The sequence below is a fragment of the Chiloscyllium plagiosum genome, chromosome 4, assembly GCF_004010195.1.
Source record: "Chiloscyllium plagiosum isolate BGI_BamShark_2017 chromosome 4, ASM401019v2, whole genome shotgun sequence".
Lineage (NCBI taxonomy): Eukaryota > Metazoa > Chordata > Chondrichthyes > Orectolobiformes > Hemiscylliidae > Chiloscyllium > Chiloscyllium plagiosum.
In genome coordinates, this window is record NC_057713.1 from 22,656,277 (window position 1) to 22,675,750 (window position 19,474).

The window sequence follows — 19,474 nt, forward strand, 5'->3', positions numbered from 1 at the left end:
ATGTGTTATCTTCTCCCTATTCAGTGCCCCTGACCATGGCAATCCTGCTGGATGGGAAAGGTTAATATGGATTTGTAATTTCCTATCTGGGAGTCTGTGTGATAAATGTAGATGTTTCATTCAGATTATTTGTTGGGTATCATAGGTTTATCAGTCTTTTGTTCCCTCTCTTTGAAAATATCCGTCCCTCACCCATGACCACTTGTAACATTCAGGAGGGACAGACATTCAAATCTGTATCTGCAGGTTATTTATTGACTTGTTTGTTCTCTGATATCTCAGTGTTGTAGCATTAACTTATTTACCCTTCTGAGCCCTTAAATCTTCAAGTGCCGTTTCTTAATTCAGAGTAATCAGAACCCATACTGAATTCAAGATTGAAGTTCAGAATGGTCATCCCCTTCAGAAACCCTATCTCATGCAAATAGTTCCTGTAATGATCGTTGAAATAGATTTTAAGTACATTTGACTCAGTAAATAAGTATTCCCTCTGTTTTGCACATCTAGATATAATTTTATTTGAAGAAAATTATTGAAATAAATTATTGATCATATTCATGGATCAGTGTAGATTGTGCAGAATTGAATTATGAAGCATCTGCTTGCTGTGTTAGGACTGCACAAGGGAGTGCGAGCAGATATTCTACCTGCTTTCCTCCACATGCCAGAGGAAAGCATTGGAAGTATCCGTGCTATCAAGCCCAATCATTTGAGCAGCATTGTAGGGCTCAGGAACTGTCATTAACCTGGCACCAGTTCAGCATTGTCATTGGAGACCATCAGCAGCTGTCAAAGAGCTCTGCACTGTCTCTGCAGTGAATTTGAATGCAGGACTCCAAAATGTGATGTTATTCAACACCTCCCAAGAAAATTTAAGGCTTTACTTGCAAAGGTTTCAAGTATTTCAGAATATTTCTTCAAGTTAAACTACATTCTGTCTGTCCCTTTTTCTATAATCTACAGACTTTTAAAACCTGAGATTGACAATGTCTTAGATTTTTTTAGATTAGATTCCCTACAGTGTAGAAACAGGCCCTTCAGCCCAACAAGTCCACACCGGCCCTCCGAAGAGCAACCCACCCAGACCCATTCCCCTCCATTTACCCCTGACTAATCCACCTGACACTACAGGCAATTTAGCATGGCCAATTTATCTAATCTGCACATCTTTGGACTGTCTTGTTTCTATGTATCATTTTATTACATCTCCTTGCTTTCTTTCAATGTTTGAATGTTTAAACAAATGATTAAGCGCAGACATTTAACATTTAAATGGAACATAGAACATAGAAGAATACAGCGCAGTACAGGCCCTTTGGCCCTCGATGAAGGAATGTTTTCTTTAGTCATCTACCCCATTAATCTCCAGCTGGTATTCTTAAAACATGATGGTACTTTACTCAACACAATCCTGATGGCTGACCCTCAGCAGTTTGACACTGTTTGGTCAAATCTGAGGAATGGTTGGTTAAGGTTATTAAGACATCATTAGTTGACCACTTTAGGTCCTCAACAGGGTAAAGAACAGACAAGCTATGCAACTCCTTACCAGAGCCCTGTAAAATTTCAAACCGGGGTGGATGGGAGTCAGGAAGACTACCCTTTGGATTTTACATGCTCCTCCTGCCTTCAAACCCATAGATGGAGGAAGTAAAATCATGCCCTTAGTCACCAATGTACATCAAAAGCTACTTGTATCCTGTCGCTGATCCCCAAGGAAATTCACTGTATACCTTCTTACAATCTGATAAACATCAGTTCACCACAACTCTCTGTTTTCTATGTGTTAGCTAATTTTGTATATTTCAAAAATTAATTCCTATGACCTGGGGCAGCATTTATTGCCGATCCCTTTTGTCCTGGACAAAATGGTGAGGAGCTGCTTTCTTAAGCTGCAGCTGTAGGTAGACCCACAATACTGTTGCTGCCCTTTTTTATCCTCTGGGCTTCAACTCTGTTCATAAACCTACCTAATTCATCAAACAGCTTTTGAAGGTCTGCTCTTCATAAAACTCAGTTAGTGGAACAGGATTTGCCCTCAGCAAAACCATGCAAGCTGTCCTATGTTAGTCAATGTTTGTCCAACTATTTCTTACATATCATTAAAGACTCAAACTTAAACTGATTATCCCACTGATTTACTAACTTGTGAATATCTAATGAAAGCATAATGAACATTTCTTCTGCAGACGTTTTACATCACGTAATGGATACCTTGTGATTTTTCGGTCCAAACAGTGTCCATGTCAAACATAATCCCAAACTAGACTAGTCCCATGTGTCTGCTCCTGGCCCATATTCTTTCAAATCCTTCCTTTTTATGTACTTAGCTAAAAGGTTGTAACTGTGCCCACATCCACCACCACTTCAGGAAGTTTATTCCACACGCGAATGACCCTCTGTAAAAAATTTGCTCCTTATGTCTTTTTTAAATCTCTCTCCTCTCACCTTAAAAATGTGACCCCGAGTCTTGAAATTCCCCCATCCCAGGGAAAAGTCAACTATAATTAATCCTATTTATACCTCTCATAATTTTATAAACCTCAATAAGATCATCTGTCAACCTCCTACACCCCAGTGAAAAAGATCCCAGCCTTTCTTCATAACTCAAACCTTCCATACCCGGCAACATCCTGGTAAATCTCTTCTGAACCCTCTCCAGCTTAGTAATATCTTTTCTATAACTGGGCGACCAGAATTGGACACAGTATTCTAGATGTTTTATTCCTTGAGGCAACATGAAGAGTGTAAGTATTAAAAAAGATTTGAAAGTGAAATTTGTAGCAGTTTGGTGACCAAACCACATCTCTGAGGCCACATAAGTTTGAAGGCATCGATAAAGGAATCCAATCATTATTAATGATAAGTAATTTATGCCAAGGCAAATAAAAAGGATGCTGTCTCACATTTCTTTGATTTTTAATTGACAAATTTAAAAATAAAGTTAACACAATTGAGTGGTTATTTACTCATAATGTATTTACTTAATACATAATATTTTACAAACTGGAAGAAAAAGATCTCAACCCACATAATGGAAATATGTAACATTTAATGTGGGATTGATTTTACACCAAAACGTAATGACTGTGCTTGTGAAACCTTGCTTCTTTTCAAGGAAATATGGGATGTTGTTTGTCAGTTTAAGTGGATTTCTTTACTTCTGTGTTTTATGTTTTAAATACTGACAATGAACAAACTTGCAAAGTTTTATTTTCTGGATGAATATTATTTGTCTCTGATTTTTGTGTTAAAGTTCAATTTTTGTTTCAGTCTTTTAATTTTAATTGCAGTCAGATGACAGTTCCCATTTACGGTATGACGCTCAAATGTTCCAAGTGTGGAGTTATATCTTCAGCTGAAGTATCGGCTACAGTCACCAGTAACGCCATGTTAGTTCTTGTAATTTCAATACTTGTTTTTATTTTTGTCTTCTGAAGCCCATGTCAGCAGTGGACCGTAGGTTTACTCGGCAGTTTGCATGCTTGGGTTGTAAAGATTAAAAGATCATCTTGTGCTGAGAATGAAACTGTGACTATGTTTTAGCAGCAGCAAAACTTCTGCTTCTGCTGCTGTTATACTTAGCATGTTTAAACTTTCCACAGTCTAATATCCTTGAGCTCCAAAAAAAAAGAACAATCTGCCTGACTGATTTGTGGAAGCAGTCTTTAAATTTCTGTTTAAAGTAATCACCTAATTATTATGGAATCAGGTGGGCGAACTCCCATCCAGTAACAAAACTTCAGTGATGTCTGTTGTAGAAGTGGTTTGAAATGTACTTTTTAGAAATACAAATGTATGAATACAATGCAGATATTGTGATTTTGATGAAGTGGACAATGCTTAGGAAGGCTCTTCAATCTACTACCCACACGGTGCAGTGCTGTGCTGTCAATTTCTGTCAGTCCGTATGGGATCATTGCATTGCATATTTCCGAATTATTACATTACATGCTTTTAAACTCCATTGGATTACTGTGCCATTAAATTTCCACAGTCACTCCCAGCTTTTGACATTCTGTGAGACAAGGACGTTATATTTGGATTATCAGATTAAAGAGTGTAATGCTCTTTAATCCTGCTCCACAGGGAAAACAAAGGAATTCTGAAGATTTAGATCAGAAAGGTGTAGTTCTTACAAAATTACATGGCAATTTGTATTTTTATGGTGCCTATAATGTAGGAAGATGCAAATTAATGCTGCCATGATGTTTCATTTGAATCATAAACCCCTAAAATGTAAAAGGAGGCCATTCAGCTCATTGAGTCCACACTGACCCTCTGAAGAGTGTGCCATTCAAACCCAGCCTTCCCCTAATCCCACATTTCTCGTAGCTAGTCCACCCAGTCTAAACATTCCTGAGCAATTTCAGAATGGCCAATCTGCTTAACCTGCACATCTTTGGACTGTAGGAGGGAACGGGATCTCCCAGGGGAAACCCACACAGCTACGGGGAGAATGTGCAAACTCTGGTCACCTGAGATTAGAATCAAACCTGGGTCCCTGGCACAATGAGGTAGCAGTGCTAACCAATGAGCCAACCTGTCGCCCAGACATTCCCTGGAGGAATTGGGGTCATGGGAAGAAGTGCAGTTGAGGGAAAGCTAGGTTTCATTGAAAATTTGGAACTCCAGTTGCTTCCTTAGGTAATGTTGCCCAGAACCAGTATACGTTTACCTTGGACATTCTCTTATCAGAGCTTCCAATTAGCCATTAATACTGTGAATACAATCAATTGCTGCAAAATCTTGGAAAACCTAAGTGCATGAATGTTGTAATTCTCAATCATTTGCTGTTCTTAAATGGGGAATTGGCAATATTTACAATGGCGATAACATAACGCTCAATCAATCATCTCACTGAATTTGTGTTTGAGCTGTGTTCACTTGTGATGTGACAATGTTTATGATTCAATGTTACTGATGCCAAATGTCACCCATACTTTAATTATGCTAACATTTCTGGCAATGCATGCTCCCTAATCAAACTTAACATCCTCTCCATCAGTTCTCTCAGGATCAGTTCATTCCAGAAAGGAAGAAAGATCCTAAGGGGAGGCAGGGGTGGCCGTGTCTGACGAGGGAAGTTAAGGGCCATATAAAGACAAAAGGGAAAAAGTATAACATAGCAAAGATGAGTGAGAAATCAGTGGACTGGGGAGCTTTTAAAGAACAACAGAGGATAACTAAAAAGGAAATACGCAAAGAAAAAATAAGGTACAAAGGTAAACTGGCCAAAAATATAAAAGAGGATAGTAAAGGCTTTTTTAGGTATGTGAAAAGAAAAAAAATGGTTAAGACTAAAATTGGGCCCTTGAAGACAGAAATGGGTGAATTTATTATGGGGAACAAAGAAATGGCAGAAGAGTTGAATTGGTACTTTAGATCTGTGTTCACTGGGGAAGACACGAGCAATCTCCCGAATGTAATAGTGGCTGAAGGACCTGAACTGAAGGGAATTTATATTAGGCGGGATATGGTGTTGGAGAGACTGTTAGGTCTGAAGGCTGATAGTCCCCGGGACCTGATGGTCTACATCCCAGGGTACTGAAAGAGGTGGCTCTAGAAATCGTGGATGCATTGGTGATCATTTTCCAATGTTCTATAGATTCAGGATCAGTTCCTGCGGATTGGTGGGTGGCTAATGTTGTCCCACTTTTTAAGAAAGGAGGGAGAGAGAAAACACAGAATTATAGACCAGTTAGTCTGACCTCAGTGGTGGGAAAGATGCTGGAGTCAATTATAAAGGATGAAATTACGACACATCTGGATAGCAGTAACAGGATAGGTCAGAGTCAACATGGATTTATGAAGGGGAAATCATGCTTGACTAATCTTCTGGAATTTTTTGAGGATTTAACTCTGAAGATGGACAAGGGAAATCCAGTGGATGTAGTATACCTGGACTTTCAGAAAGCCTTTGATAAAACCCCACATAGGAGGTTAGTGAGCAAAATTGGGGCACATGGTATTAGGGGCAAAATACTGACATGGATTGAAAATTGGTTGGCTGACAGGAAACAAAGAGCAGTGATAAAAGGCTCCCTTTCGGAATGGCAGGCGATGACCAGTGGGGTACCGTAGGGATCAGTGCTGGGACCACAGCTTTTTATGAGGAGGATGTTAGGAGATTACAGGGTGACCTGGACAGGCTAGGTGAGTGGACAGATGCATGGCAGATGCTGTTTAATGTGGATAAATGTGTGGTTATCCACTTTGGTGGCAAGAACAGGAAGACAAATTACTACCTTAATGGAGTCAAGTTAGGTAAAGGGGCAGTACAATGAGATCTAGGTGTTCTTGTACATCAGTCAATGAAAGCAAGCATGCAGGTACAGCAGGCAGTGAAGAAAGCTAATAGCATGCTGGCCTTCATAACAAGAAGAATTGAGTATAGAAGCAAAGAGGTTCTTCTGCAGCTGTACAGGGCCCTGGTGAGACCGCACCTGGAATATTGTGTGCAGTTTTGGTCTCCAAATTTGAGAAACGACATTCTGGCTATTGAGAGAGTGCAGCCTAGGTTCACGAGATCAATTCCCGGAATGGCGGGACTGTCTTACACTGAAAGATTGGAGAGACTGGGTTTGTATACGCTTGAGTTTAGAAGGCTGAGAAGGGATCTGATTGAGACGTATAAGATTATTAAAGGATTGGACACTCTGGAGGCAGAACGAGTGTTTCCGCTGATGGGTGAGTCCCAAACCAGAGGACACAGTTTAAAAATAAGGGGTAGGCCACTTAGAATAAAGTTGAGGAGAAACTTCTTCACCCAGAGAGTGGTGGGTGCATGGAATGCTCTGCCCCAGAAGGCTGTGGAGGCCAAGTCTCTGGATACTTTCAAGAAAGAGTTGGATAGAGCTCTTAAGGATAATGGAATCAAGGATTATGGGGATAAGGCAGGTACAGGATACTGATTGAGGATGATCAGCCATGATCATAATGAATGGTGGTGCTGGCTCAAAGGGCAGAATGGCCTACTCCTGCACCTATTGTCTATTATCTATTTCCATCGATTTATTGAAAAGTATCATAGAATGGTTGCAAATTAAAAGGAGGCTATTCGTCTTGATTTGTCTGTGCTGACCCTCTGAGAAGATAATTCATTTAGTGCCACCTTTTCAAAAGTTGCTTTTTCAGATAATAATGCAACTCACTTTGAAAGCCTCTGCTAGCCCCACCTCCGAGACTCTTTCAGACCTTGCATTCCAGCTCGTACCCACTTGTGTGAAAAAAGAATTCACTTATGTCACCATTGTTTACTTGCCAAACATCATTACTCTATACCTTCTTGGTTTCAATCCTTCTATCATTGAGTACAGTTTCTCCATATCTAACTTATCTAGATACCTCAGGAATTTGAACGCCGGTGCTGAATCTCTTTGTTTCATTTCCCAAGGCAAATAGTCCAAACCTCTTCAATTTTTCAACATGACTGAAGTTCCTCATCCCTGGAACAATTCTTATGTTTTTTTTGGGTCTACTTTTTTGTGTCCTTCCCAAAATATGTTGCTCAGAACTGGGTGCAGTATTTTAGTAAAGTTGCACCAGAGTTTTAAACAAGTTAACCATAACTTCCTTGCTTTTGTACTCAATGCCCCTGATGATGCCAGGTTGCTTTATGTAATGATCTCTCAATCTGACCAGCCAATTTCAATGATTAATGTGCTCATATCCCCATGATCCTCTGCTCCTGTAACCCCTTTAGAATTGAACATTTAATTTGGCTCACTGCATTCTTCCTACCAAACTGGACCACTTCACACTTCTTTAAAAAATATATCTAAATGCATTGAACTGTTAAACAGCTTCCTTCAAAATACAGTATCTAGTTTTATCATATAACAGGGATTTGAGAAGGCAGTTGGCAAGAGGAAGCCAACAGAAGTGTGCCATTAACAGTTTTGGCATCAATGAGCTATTTTTGGGTGGGAGTATGAGGATAAGACTTTTCTTGCATGCGGTGATGACATTTTTAAGGTTGGCATTTGTTTCCAATTCTTAATTGCCCTTGAACCAATTAGCTGTGTAGGCCATTTCAGAGATCATAGAGTAATACAGCACAGAAACAGATCCTTCAGTCCATGCTAACCATGTATCCTAAACTGAACTAGAACCAACACCCACAAATGGAGCTGCATCAAGACATTATTTCAACAAGCTATATCACACTGCAGCAAGAACTACAAACAGCAGAAGAAAAATATCTATATAACGTTTTCAAGAAAAACGGGTACCCAATAAACACAATCCACCGATTCCTCAGAAACAAACCCAAACAAGCAGATACCACACAACCAAAAACTATAGCCACATTACCCGATATCAAGAGCACATTAGAAATGACTTCCAGACTACTGAGACCCCTTGGCATCATGTTAGCCCACAAACCTACCTACACACTTAAACAGCAACTAATGAACATAAAGGATCCATTAGATACTACTAGCAAAACTAACATCATTTTCAAGATACCATGCATGAACTGTAAAAAAAAAAAATCAGACAAACAAACAAGAAACTTGCCACCAGGATACATGAACACCAACTAGTCACCAAAAGACACGACCCACTATCACTAGTTTCCATACATACAGGGAAAGAAGGACACCATTTTGACTGGGACAACACACATCCTAGGACAGGTGAATCAAAGACACGCACGAGAATTCTTCGAGGCATGGTGTTCTAACCAGAATTCCATCAATAAAGTTGTGTGATTTTTAACTTTGTACACCCCAGTCCAACACCAGCATCTCCTAATCATGACTTCCATGAATAAACACATTGACTTAGATCCCATCTACCTTGCCTTGAAAAAAAGAACTGGAAATGACATCAGCCCCTTTAAGAAACCAAGACCTATAAATAGAGAGGCAGGACAAACCACCAGTGCTTCACCGGAGGCTCTCACTGATGATGTTACGTGGTCATGGTGACAGAAAGTCTGAAAACAAACCTTCCAGCTCTGCAAGCTAACTTAATACTGAACTAGTCCCGTTTGCCTGCAATTGGTCTATATCCCTCTAAACCTTCCCTATTCCTGTACCAGCCCAGATGTATTTTAATTATTGAAATTGTACCTGCTTCTACCACTTACTCTGGCAACTCATTCTATGCACACACCTGACTCTGTCCTCTCACCTTAAAATTATGCCATCTAGTTCTTCCTAACCTTGGGAAAAAGACCTTGGCTATTGACCTTGTCTATGTCCCTATTGATTTTATGAACCTCTGTAAGATCACCCCTCAACCTCTGATGCTCCAGGGAAGAAAGGTTGAGAGTCAATTGCAATACAATGGGTCAGGAGTAACATCCAGGCCAGACCTGGTAAGGATGGCAGTTTTTTTCACCTGTAAAGGGCATTCATGAACCAGATACATTTTTACGACAGCTAACAATGGCTTTATGCTCACCATTAGATGAGCTGTAAATTCCAGATTTATCAATTTAATTCAAATTTCATCATCTGCCATGGTGAGATCACATCTATATCTTGAGCATATTACAAATAAAAGAAAACAAAAAATACCCAGAACATTGGCCTGGATCTCTGAATCACTAGTCTAGTGGCATTATCACTACACCATCACCTCCCGTTAAGTTGTGAAAAACAGCCAGACTGTGAGGTTTAATCAACATTGTCAATTGAGAAAAGACTGTAACTCTAGTTTGAAGGATGAGCCATGTGAGGGAGCAAAACAATGCAAAGGAACAGATTTTAGACACGCATAACTAGGATCAGCTATTCTCCCCTTGTTTAGCACTCTTCATCCAACAAGTTATTCACATGACTGATGTCAACCATGTAGTCACTGTTGATTCCAGTTTTCATTGATGAGTGGAGACTTAGGATGAATTATAACTGGAACTCAGCAATCTAATCTAGGATTTAGCCAAACTGCGACTCATATCATACTCCTGATGATATCACATTCTTTTTCAGAGTCACCTGTTGGTCATCAAGATATATGTGTAAAAGGAGAACAGGGCACTCTAGTGCTATGGTGGTAGTATCCCTATCCCAGGACTGTGAGGCCTGAGTTCAAGTCTCACCTGTTACAGGTCATGTAATAACATTTCTGAACAGGTTGATTAGAAAAATAAGTTAAATAAAAGGAAGGTAACAGAACTCTGTTGTAGCACAGTGGTTAGAGGCCTGATCGCTGAACCGGGAGGCTTGAGTTCAGGTCCCACCTGCTCCAAGTGTGAAATAACATCTGTGAAAAGGTTGATTAGAAAAGTAGATTGATATTTTTTTAAAAAGGCAACGGGACCTGCTTGTGACAGTAGTAGTGTCCCTGCCTTTAAACCAGGAGGTCTGGATTCATCATGAGATATGTCACAACATATCTGAACAGTTGATTTAAAACTATTTTTTAATGAAGGAAATAGAAAAGTCTCGCTGCTGAGTGAGGGTTTCATGCTAAGTGTTAAAATCGATATGGTACATATTCTTCCCCTGAATATCAATGAGAAAGCTATTTATTTGCAATTTTAAAGGCCTTAAAGTTTCACGGTAACTGGTTGTTTTTGACAGCACACAAGGAAATTATTCTCAGCCCTCGTGTCACCCATTTATAAAAAGCATTCAGTAGCAAGTTTTTGATATATGAGCACTGATTTGCATATTTCCAAACTTAAGGAGTGTTGATGCAGGCTATAAAGAAAACTTTTGTATGCACATTTTTAATGTATAATTAAAATAACTTTTATTTCCAGTTTAATCATGCATATGTAAAAATGCTTCAGAAAACCATTAGTGTGGGATGATCCTCTGTATGCACTCATAGCCTCTGGAGTTCTGTCATTTCCACTTGCCGATGCAGTGTTTTTGGTGTTGATTAAGAAAGACTGTAACATTTCACTATTTATCATCTCCATAGGGCTTTACCTTAGTATGCACAGAAAATCTAAATATAGACTCCGAACAAAAGGGCCTGGAGCATTAACCTATATTTATGCCTCTGCCATTTTCCTTTTAAAGAGCAACTAAAAAGGCTTTGCAGCAGTTTTGTGCTCTGTGAATGAAGAAGATGTTCAACAAAGACTTCAGGAGCAGGGCCCCCAAGGGGTTGCAGGCCTCCTTCATGTGGGATTTGTACACGTATTGTTAAATGATGTACAAAACGCATTGGGTCTCTCCAAATATAAGACATGTGACAACAGTTAAATTTAATTCTGTAGACTATTGTGGGCTTGCCTTCCATGATTAATGGGCCTGTAACTGCTGATTACATTAAATGTTAATAAATATAGTGTGATGAATGTTGTGAGGGGTAATGTCAAATCTGCTGGGCTCTGAACGCAAGCTTTTGAAAGAGAGGGAGACTGAAGGATTCTATAAAGTTCCAAAATCTGAGCCAGTAGCTATGGAGAAAGTGAATATATAGCTGAGATATATTGGAATATATAGCTGAGATGATACATTTTGAGGGGAAAAAAAACCTTCAGGCCTAAATGTTTGTTGCAGGGACTGACGAGAATAATGTGTATTTTCCAGATTCATCCATGTTGAAGATTTCAGAATGGTTCAGAATAGGACATATAGATTAATAAGAAAAGTTGAAAATAGGTGCTTAAACAAGGGAGCTGAGTCGCTTCATTGTTAAGTAGACCTCGTGTTAAGAGTTCCAACATCTGTTGTCATCTTGGGAAGAGGATTGTGTTTTGATTTATGAAATCCAGAAATATTGAAAGGAGGACAAGCACATGGAGCAAGCTGGTAGTATTACTTTAAAATATTAGCCTAATGAGACACATTCTTGCATTCTGGACGTTGTTCTCGACTGACTTTCAGGGTTGGATGCAAATTTTCCAGAGTTCCTTCCATCTATTTTTATTCTTTTGTTTTGCTTCCACCTGGAAGTATATCACGTGTCATGTCTTGAACAGAACATGCTTGATGCGACCTGGTTATTTTCAGTCAGTCAATTCATGTTAGTTGATCATTATTTCACTGTAACTTAAATCTGCTTACAGTGTTGGTCAATGGACAGTCATAGCAGAGAAAGCTAATGCACAGAATGGTGGAAGCATCCAGCCTTCACTAACCTTCAATTATGTGCAGCCTGCTCACTCCTTTATCAAGGAGAGGTCATGCCTGACTAATTTGTCTGAATTCTTTGAGGAGGTAACAAGTGAGACAAAGGAAAGCCATTGGACACGATTTATTCAGATTTCCAGAAAGTCTTTAACAAGGGACCACACAGGAGACTGCTAATCAAGGTAACAGCAAATGGTGTTGGGAGTAAGGATAGAGAACTGGCTGACTGGCAGAAATAGAGATGAAAGGGTCCTTTTCAGGATGGCAGTCACTGATTAGTGGAGCTCCTCAGGGGTCTGTATTTGGACCACAATTATTCATGCTATACATTAACGATCTGGATGAAGGAACTGAGAGCATTGTTGCTAAGTTTGCAGATGACAGATGGTTGGAGGGGAAGAAAGTGATGAGGAAGTGGGGAGGCTGCAGAAGGATTGGGATAGGCTGGGAGAGTGGTCAAAAAAGTGGCAGATGGAATACAATGTGGGAAAATGTGAGGTTATGCACTTTGCTGGAAAGAATACGGGCTTAGATTATTTCCTAAATGGAGAAAGGCTTTGGAAATGTGAAACTGAAATGGATTTGCTTGCCTAGTTCAGAATTATTTTAAGGTTAACATGCATGTTCAGTTTGCAGTTAGGAAAGCAAATGCAATGTTGAGCATTCATTTGAGAGGGATAGAATAGAAGAGCAGAAATGTACTGCAGAGGCTGTATAAGGCTCTGGTCAGATCTCAGTTTGAATATTGCAAGAAGTTTTGGGCCCCTAGCTGGACAAGGATGTGCTGGCTTTGGAGGAGGTCCAGAGGAGATTTACAAGAATCATCCCAGGGTTGAAGGGCTTGTCGTACAGGAGCAATTCAGGACTCTGGGTCTGTACTGAATGGAATTTAGATGGAGAATCTAATTAAAACTTAGAGAATACTGAGAGGGCTGGACACAAAGATGTTTCTGTTCATAGGAGAGACTAGGACTTGCGAGCACAGCCTCAAGATGAAAGGATAACCCTTCAGAACTGGGATGAGGTGGAATTTCTTCAGCAGAGGGTGGAAAATCTGTGGAACACATTGCCACAGAAGGCTGTAGAGCCCAAGTCATTGAGTGGAGGTAGATAGGTTCTTGACTGGTAAGAGGGACAAGGGTTATGGCAAGAAGGCAGGAGAATGTGGTTGAGAAACATATCAGCCATGATTGAATGTAGACTGAATGTGCCGAATGGCCTAATTCTACTCTTATGGTCCTGCTTTTCCCACCTTTGATAAAACTGCAAGGTATCTGACGATACAATGATGTGCATTAATCTTAAGGAACAAGGTTATGCTATATCTAAGATTGATGGCATGTAAACATCCATCTCTGTAAACAGCTTGATGTAAAAAGGATTCAGGTTGTTACCTCAATTCCACAACAAGATGATAATTTTCATTGTTGGAGTCCTAATGTGGGAGAGCTCACAATGTCAAATCATAGCTTTGTGTTGTTGTAGAATTATAGAACCTTACAGCACAAATTGAAATCATAATACTTGCAATGGCTCTTTGAAAGACATATCCAATTCAGATATTTGCTTTTCCAATAGCCTGCAAATTTTTCAAATATATATTCATTCCCCTTTTTAAAATTATGATCACATCTACATCCTTAAACATTCCCAGCGATGGATGCTAGATCATAATATACATGGTCTACTATTTATTTGTTTATACAATGAGGGCATCACTGGCTAGGCCAGCATTTATTGTCCATCCTGGAGAGTAGTTAATAAGCAGTCACATTGCTGTGGGTCTGGAGTCACATATAGGCCAGGCAAGGTAAGGATGGCGGTTTCCTTCCCCGAAGGACATTTCTTATCATCTTGCATCTAGTTCTTTTTCCAAGTTTATTACCAACCCATCTGCCAATGGGACTAGTTTCTCCTTTATTGCACTGGCAAAATCACTGACTACTTTGAATGTTTCAGTTAAATCTCTGTGTCATTTTCTCTGACCAAAGGAGAATAATCCCAGACACAAAAACAGAAATTGCTGGAAATAAAAACCCAACAGCTCAATCATTTTCATCTGACTGATGAAATTCTCAATCAATTTCATGTTTGAGAAATTATGTATTTCCACATATGCTGCCTGACCTGCTGTGTTTTTCTAGAAATTTCTGTTTTTGGTTCTGATTTCCAGCATTTGCAGTTTTTATTTTGTTTAGAGAATAATCACAGTGTTTGAAATCTGAAATCCCTCACCAATGGCTTCATTCTTGGAAAGCTTCTCCACAATCCCTACAGATCATTGACGTTCTTCCTAACGTCCCAGTTTTGACACAGCACACTGGCTGAAGCCTAACAGGTGCTGTTGAGGTAGAGGGATATCATCTGGTATTGTCTTGTTGCTCACAATGGTCACAAACTCAGTTGTGTCGATTTCTGTCAATTTGACCAGCACCAAAAATCAGAGAAGTGTGAAGTTGGCATTGGGCAAAAAACATGAAGGAAAGATTTTGAAGGCAGTATATTTCCTAAATAAGTGCTATACTTGATGGTGTAGATTTTGACTCTTTGCAATAGTGTAGAATGAATGATTGTGAACCATTTCAAATCTCTTCTGATTTTGTTTTAAACGACTCACATGCAATAAAAAAAAACTTTGAATAATTTCAAGGATGTCGTCCGGACTGAAGGGTTTGAGCTCTAGGGAGAGGCTGAATAGACTGAGGCTATTTTATGTGGAGCGTCGGAGGCTGAGGGATGACCTTACAGAAGTTTATAAAATCATGAGGGCCATGGGTAAGGTAAAAAAAAAGGTCTTTTTCCCAGGATAGGGGAGTCCAAAACTTGAGGGCATAGGTTTAAAGTGAGAGAGGAAAGATTTGAAAGGGATCTGAGGGGTAATATTTTCGTGCAGAGGGTAGTTGCGTATGGAATGAGCTGCCAGCGGAGGTGATGGAGGCTGATACAATTACAGCATTTAAAAGGCATCCAAATGGGCATATGAATAGGAAGGGTTTCGAGCGAAATGGGCCAAATGCTGGCAAATGGGACTCAATTAATTTAGGTTATCTGGTCAACATGGACGATTTGGACCGAAGGGCCTGTTTCCATGCTGTACATCTCTATAACTCTATGTAAAAGAGTTTTCCTTGCTATGTTCATATCATGCCAATTTTATCTTGTACAGTGAGCACAACAATAATCTATTTTGCACTGCATTAGTGTAATTTAATGCTAATTAGGAAGCAAAACCCTCAATTGACAGCTGAAAAATCCACAGATAGGATATTTACCACATACCAAAAATAAAATGATACTGAATTATGCAAGATTTTCTTTCGAAGTATCTTACCATTACTTCAGTGGGAGATTGGCAGAATGCCCAGAGAAATTAGAAATAAAGCAAAGTTATAGCTAAGTGGACAGACTTTACAGAAATGCACTTCATGCAGATTTCCCAGGATTTCTGCCAAGCACATGGCAGGAAGCATGGCCCAACCTTGTAAAAATTTAGCACCTTTCTTACAAATTCCTAATAAAATTTCTCTTTGAACTGGCACAGATATATGCCAAGTGATTTGATGCACTGTAAATGTGATTTTTTTTGCACATGCCTCATTTATAACATTTCTTAAATTGGGCTTCATATCTCATCTGATAGATGGTTCACTACGACTATTCACTGTCAACATCAGACCTATCTGACAGCTGAGCTGCTTGCTTGAATGGATTCTGACAGAGCTTTCCCTCCACGCGTACGTAAAGCTCTGTACACAAGAAACTCATTAATTTTGCAGCTACATGACTTCTGCACACAATTTGAAGCTGGAGACCTTCAAGTCATGCAATAACATGCTTTTAAATGAGCTCTCTATCAAAATCATTGCCTTTTACAGCTAGGAAGTGAAATTGGGAAGGCCTTCATTTCCCACCTTGTGTAAAAATCTTGCTGAATGCACAAGGTCTCACATCATGTTTGGTCAGTATCAAAGAGGTTTAATACACAGTTCAAAAAGATAACTAGGGCTTTGCTGCTTTCATGAGCTGGTTTCAGTAGTACATATTTCTTTCCCTAGTTCAACAAAAGACATTGCTGAATATGTTTATGTATCCTCAACTTTCATTTTTTTCACATAATGGCTAAAGGATGTTTGAACCATATCAACCAGTGTAAAAAGAGATAAGCAGATGAATGTTAAGTAATTTGTCACTGGTAAAACATCTGACCTTGAAGCTGCTCCCTTAGTTCTACACAAAAATAAATTTTAACCTGACCAGATCCTATGGAATCTTAAACAGTCAGAATTCCCATGGTGGTGTAATATGACTAAACGCTGCATTATAATGTCATATTAACTGCACGTTGTGGTAGCAGAGCAGTATGAAATGTTGGTGCTAAAATATTTAATGAGGCACACCACTGTTCATTTGTCTGCAAGTAATTTTCTTTACCCAGCCATAAGTTGGCCTCGGGATCAGAACGACCATGTTTATAATTTATGTAAATCTAACATTTAATTCTTCCCTTTTAAGCATTTCCATCCCCATGATAAAACATAAATTTGTTTTGTTTTGTTTTGTTTTTACCCACACTTTTCTACTCCCCAAAGAGGGAAAAAAAATGTTGGAAAAATGAGCCAAAGCACAAGCGTTCCTTCTGTGGTCACCAAGTCTGACAGTGGGATGTCAAGCTGGAGCTACTGGCTCACAGGCAGCAGCACAGCTACTGAACCACATGATCTTGTGTGATGTAAGTGAACTGACCACATCATCCTACAGCTAATGATTTCAGTTTGAAATCACACAATCCACACATATAATATCTTGACACAGCAGTTCATTTTGAAGCGAAATTGTAGCCATTTCCTTTCTAAATCCAGTGCACAAATAAAATCCTTCTTTTCATCAAACAAACTTCTGGAAAGTGCAGCCAGGGAAATACAGAGGAACCTCGATTATTTGGCATTCGATTATCCGAATATCGAATTAGCTGGCAAGTTCGCAAGGTCCCGATGCTGGGCTAAACAATGTTATCCAGCATTTGATTATCCAAATTCAATTAACCGAACAAAACACTCCCCGCCGGTGTCCTTTGGATAATCGAGGTTCCTCTGTATTCAGGTTGAGAGGGGTCAGAAATAAAACACAGAGTATCCTAATTTTTAACAATAAGGGGGTAGAGCACAATTTAAAAAAAAAAGTTTTGTAAAACTTGTTTAAAACATTGCTTTGGCTTCAGAAGAAATAGTGTGTCTAATTCTGAAGTTTTGGAAGAATGTGAAGGCGTCTGAGAGGTTGCAGAAAGGATTTGTGAGAATAGTTCCAGGGTTGAGGGACTCAGCATTGTAGAGAAATTGAAATATCCATTAAATGCTAAACTTTGTATCCTGTCACACAGCCAATTTCACATTCTTGTTAGCATCGTTCCACTCATGGACAAGAACTTTTCTTGCGAGTCTCTTGATTGTGTGACACTGTACCAAATGACATTAATGTCATTACCCTCATCAACCCTCACATGATCCAAATTAATGGCTTTCCTTTGAGAAGGATAAGTGGAGATTTGACAAAAGCATTCAAAATTCTGAAGGATCTAGACAGAGTAGATAGGGATAAACTGCACCCAATGGTGGATGGGTCAGAGATAAGAGGGTATGGACTTGGATTAATTGGTAAAAGAAGCGAATAGAGACATAAGGAGAAACTTATTCAATCAGAGAGTGGTCAAGTGTTGGCAGAGAGTGTGATGTAGACAGGTTCCATTGAGGCATTCAAGAAGGAGTTGGATTATCTGGAAGGAAAGAATGTACAGGTTTATGAGGAGAACATAAGGGAACAGGAGACACTGGCATAGTGGTAATGTCACTGGATGTCTAATCCAGAGGCCCAGGGTAATATTATGGTGTGTCGGTTCACAATCTGCTATGTCAGCTGGAGAAATTTAAAATTGAAAAAGAAATCTGGAATTAAAACAGTCATAATGAGACAAGAAAACCTTTTGTAAATTGCCATCATCAGTTGATTTGAGAAACCTGTCTGGTCCCCTAATGTCTTTGGCCTACATGTGACTCCACACCAACAGCAATGTGGTTGATTCATAACTGTACTCTGAAGTGGCCGATAGACAGCCAGTCACTTCAAGTGCAACTAGTGTTGGACAAGAAAATGGCGGCTTTGTCACACCAATATCCCATAAAATATTTAAAAAAAAATAAAAGCTGCATTGTTCTTTCAGACAGTCAGCAGGGACAAAGCAGGCTGAATGACCTTGTTCTCAATTCAGCGATGTTAAAGATCTGGATAGTTCTGTGTGCATCAAATATTTGATCCAACATGAAAACAAAAAAGCCATCATTTCTAAAAAATATGCAAAATTAAATGGCAGCCAAATACTTTTGATTCCTCTGAGCATAATTCACAGTGTTTAGGTTTTTTGCTGAAACAGTTTAATATTTACAGTAAATATGCTAAAGTTTTAATGACAACTTGATCTTAATACATTGTTTACCATGGCCATAAGTTCAGAAGATGTGGGACAGAGATTAATATTAGGAAGTTAAGGGCAAGAAGGGAAGTTGGGATAAGTGACTTGTGGAGAAAGTGATCAGTAAGGCCAGTAACATGAATAATGTAAATGAATTAAAGCACTCACTAGTTGTGCTTCAAGAAATCAGGACTGAATTAAAGCTGAAAAAGAATAACTTATGTTGGTAGATACAACAAAAAGGTACAATCAGATGCATTCACAACACATCCTGGTTCCTGTAAATTTATATGCTGATCAGCAAAAACATTTCATGTTGGCTACAGGCCACATGACCTAGGCAGTCTTAAAAATCTCCTGAACAAGTGTTCCTCAGTGGTGCATAGTTAAAACAAGGGGACCAATTTGTCAGATATATACTGCACAGACAGCTTGACAACCTTGGGAATACGTTCTTTCCAGTAGTCAGTTAAATGTAACTTTTGGCAGTAATGGTTATGGAAACCATTGCAAGTATGGAAAAGAAATGTTCACCACAGCGTTTTTATTTTGATTGAGTAGTGTGTCATGTGTGTAGATGTACTCTTGTCAAAATGTGTTACAGCTGGGCATGCACACAAAGATCATTACAGCCATCATTTGATTTGCTGTCATATACAGTTACTGCAGCCTTTGTGCTAGTAACGAAACTGTGCAGCATGTGAACAATTTTTCTCCATTCTCTGTCAAGAGTTTTGATAATTTATCTTTGTACTTTTCTCGCACTTAATAGGTTATGAATTCCTGACCATCAATCTATCAGCTTGGAAATAGCAGCTTGTTAAAGTTGTGTGAAACCCTCTGATTAGCATGGCATTGTAAGCTATTAAATTATAGTTTTTGACATAATTTACTACCGTCAAAGAAATTCAAATTTATGCCTTTCACACTACAGAATGTTCCAGAACTTTTTACAGCCAATAAGTAC

At 39.1% G+C, this 19,474-nt stretch overlaps 1 protein-coding gene across 9 annotated transcripts in view; it reads left to right on the forward strand.

Annotated features, from left to right (window-relative positions):
* Nucleotides 1-19,474, forward strand: part of adgrb1a (adhesion G protein-coupled receptor B1a) — a 585,075-nt gene that overhangs the window by 499,317 nt on the left and 66,284 nt on the right. For 7 of the 9 annotated variants that reach the window (XM_043687845.1, XM_043687847.1, XM_043687842.1 and 4 more), the window contains one exon: nt 3,294-3,392. The exons of the other annotated variants lie outside the window; for them this stretch is intronic. In XM_043687845.1, the coding sequence (XP_043543780.1) occupies nt 3,294-3,392 (99 nt within the window). The remainder of the gene's footprint in view (nt 1-3,293; nt 3,393-19,474) is intronic. 9 annotated transcript variants of the gene reach the window in all.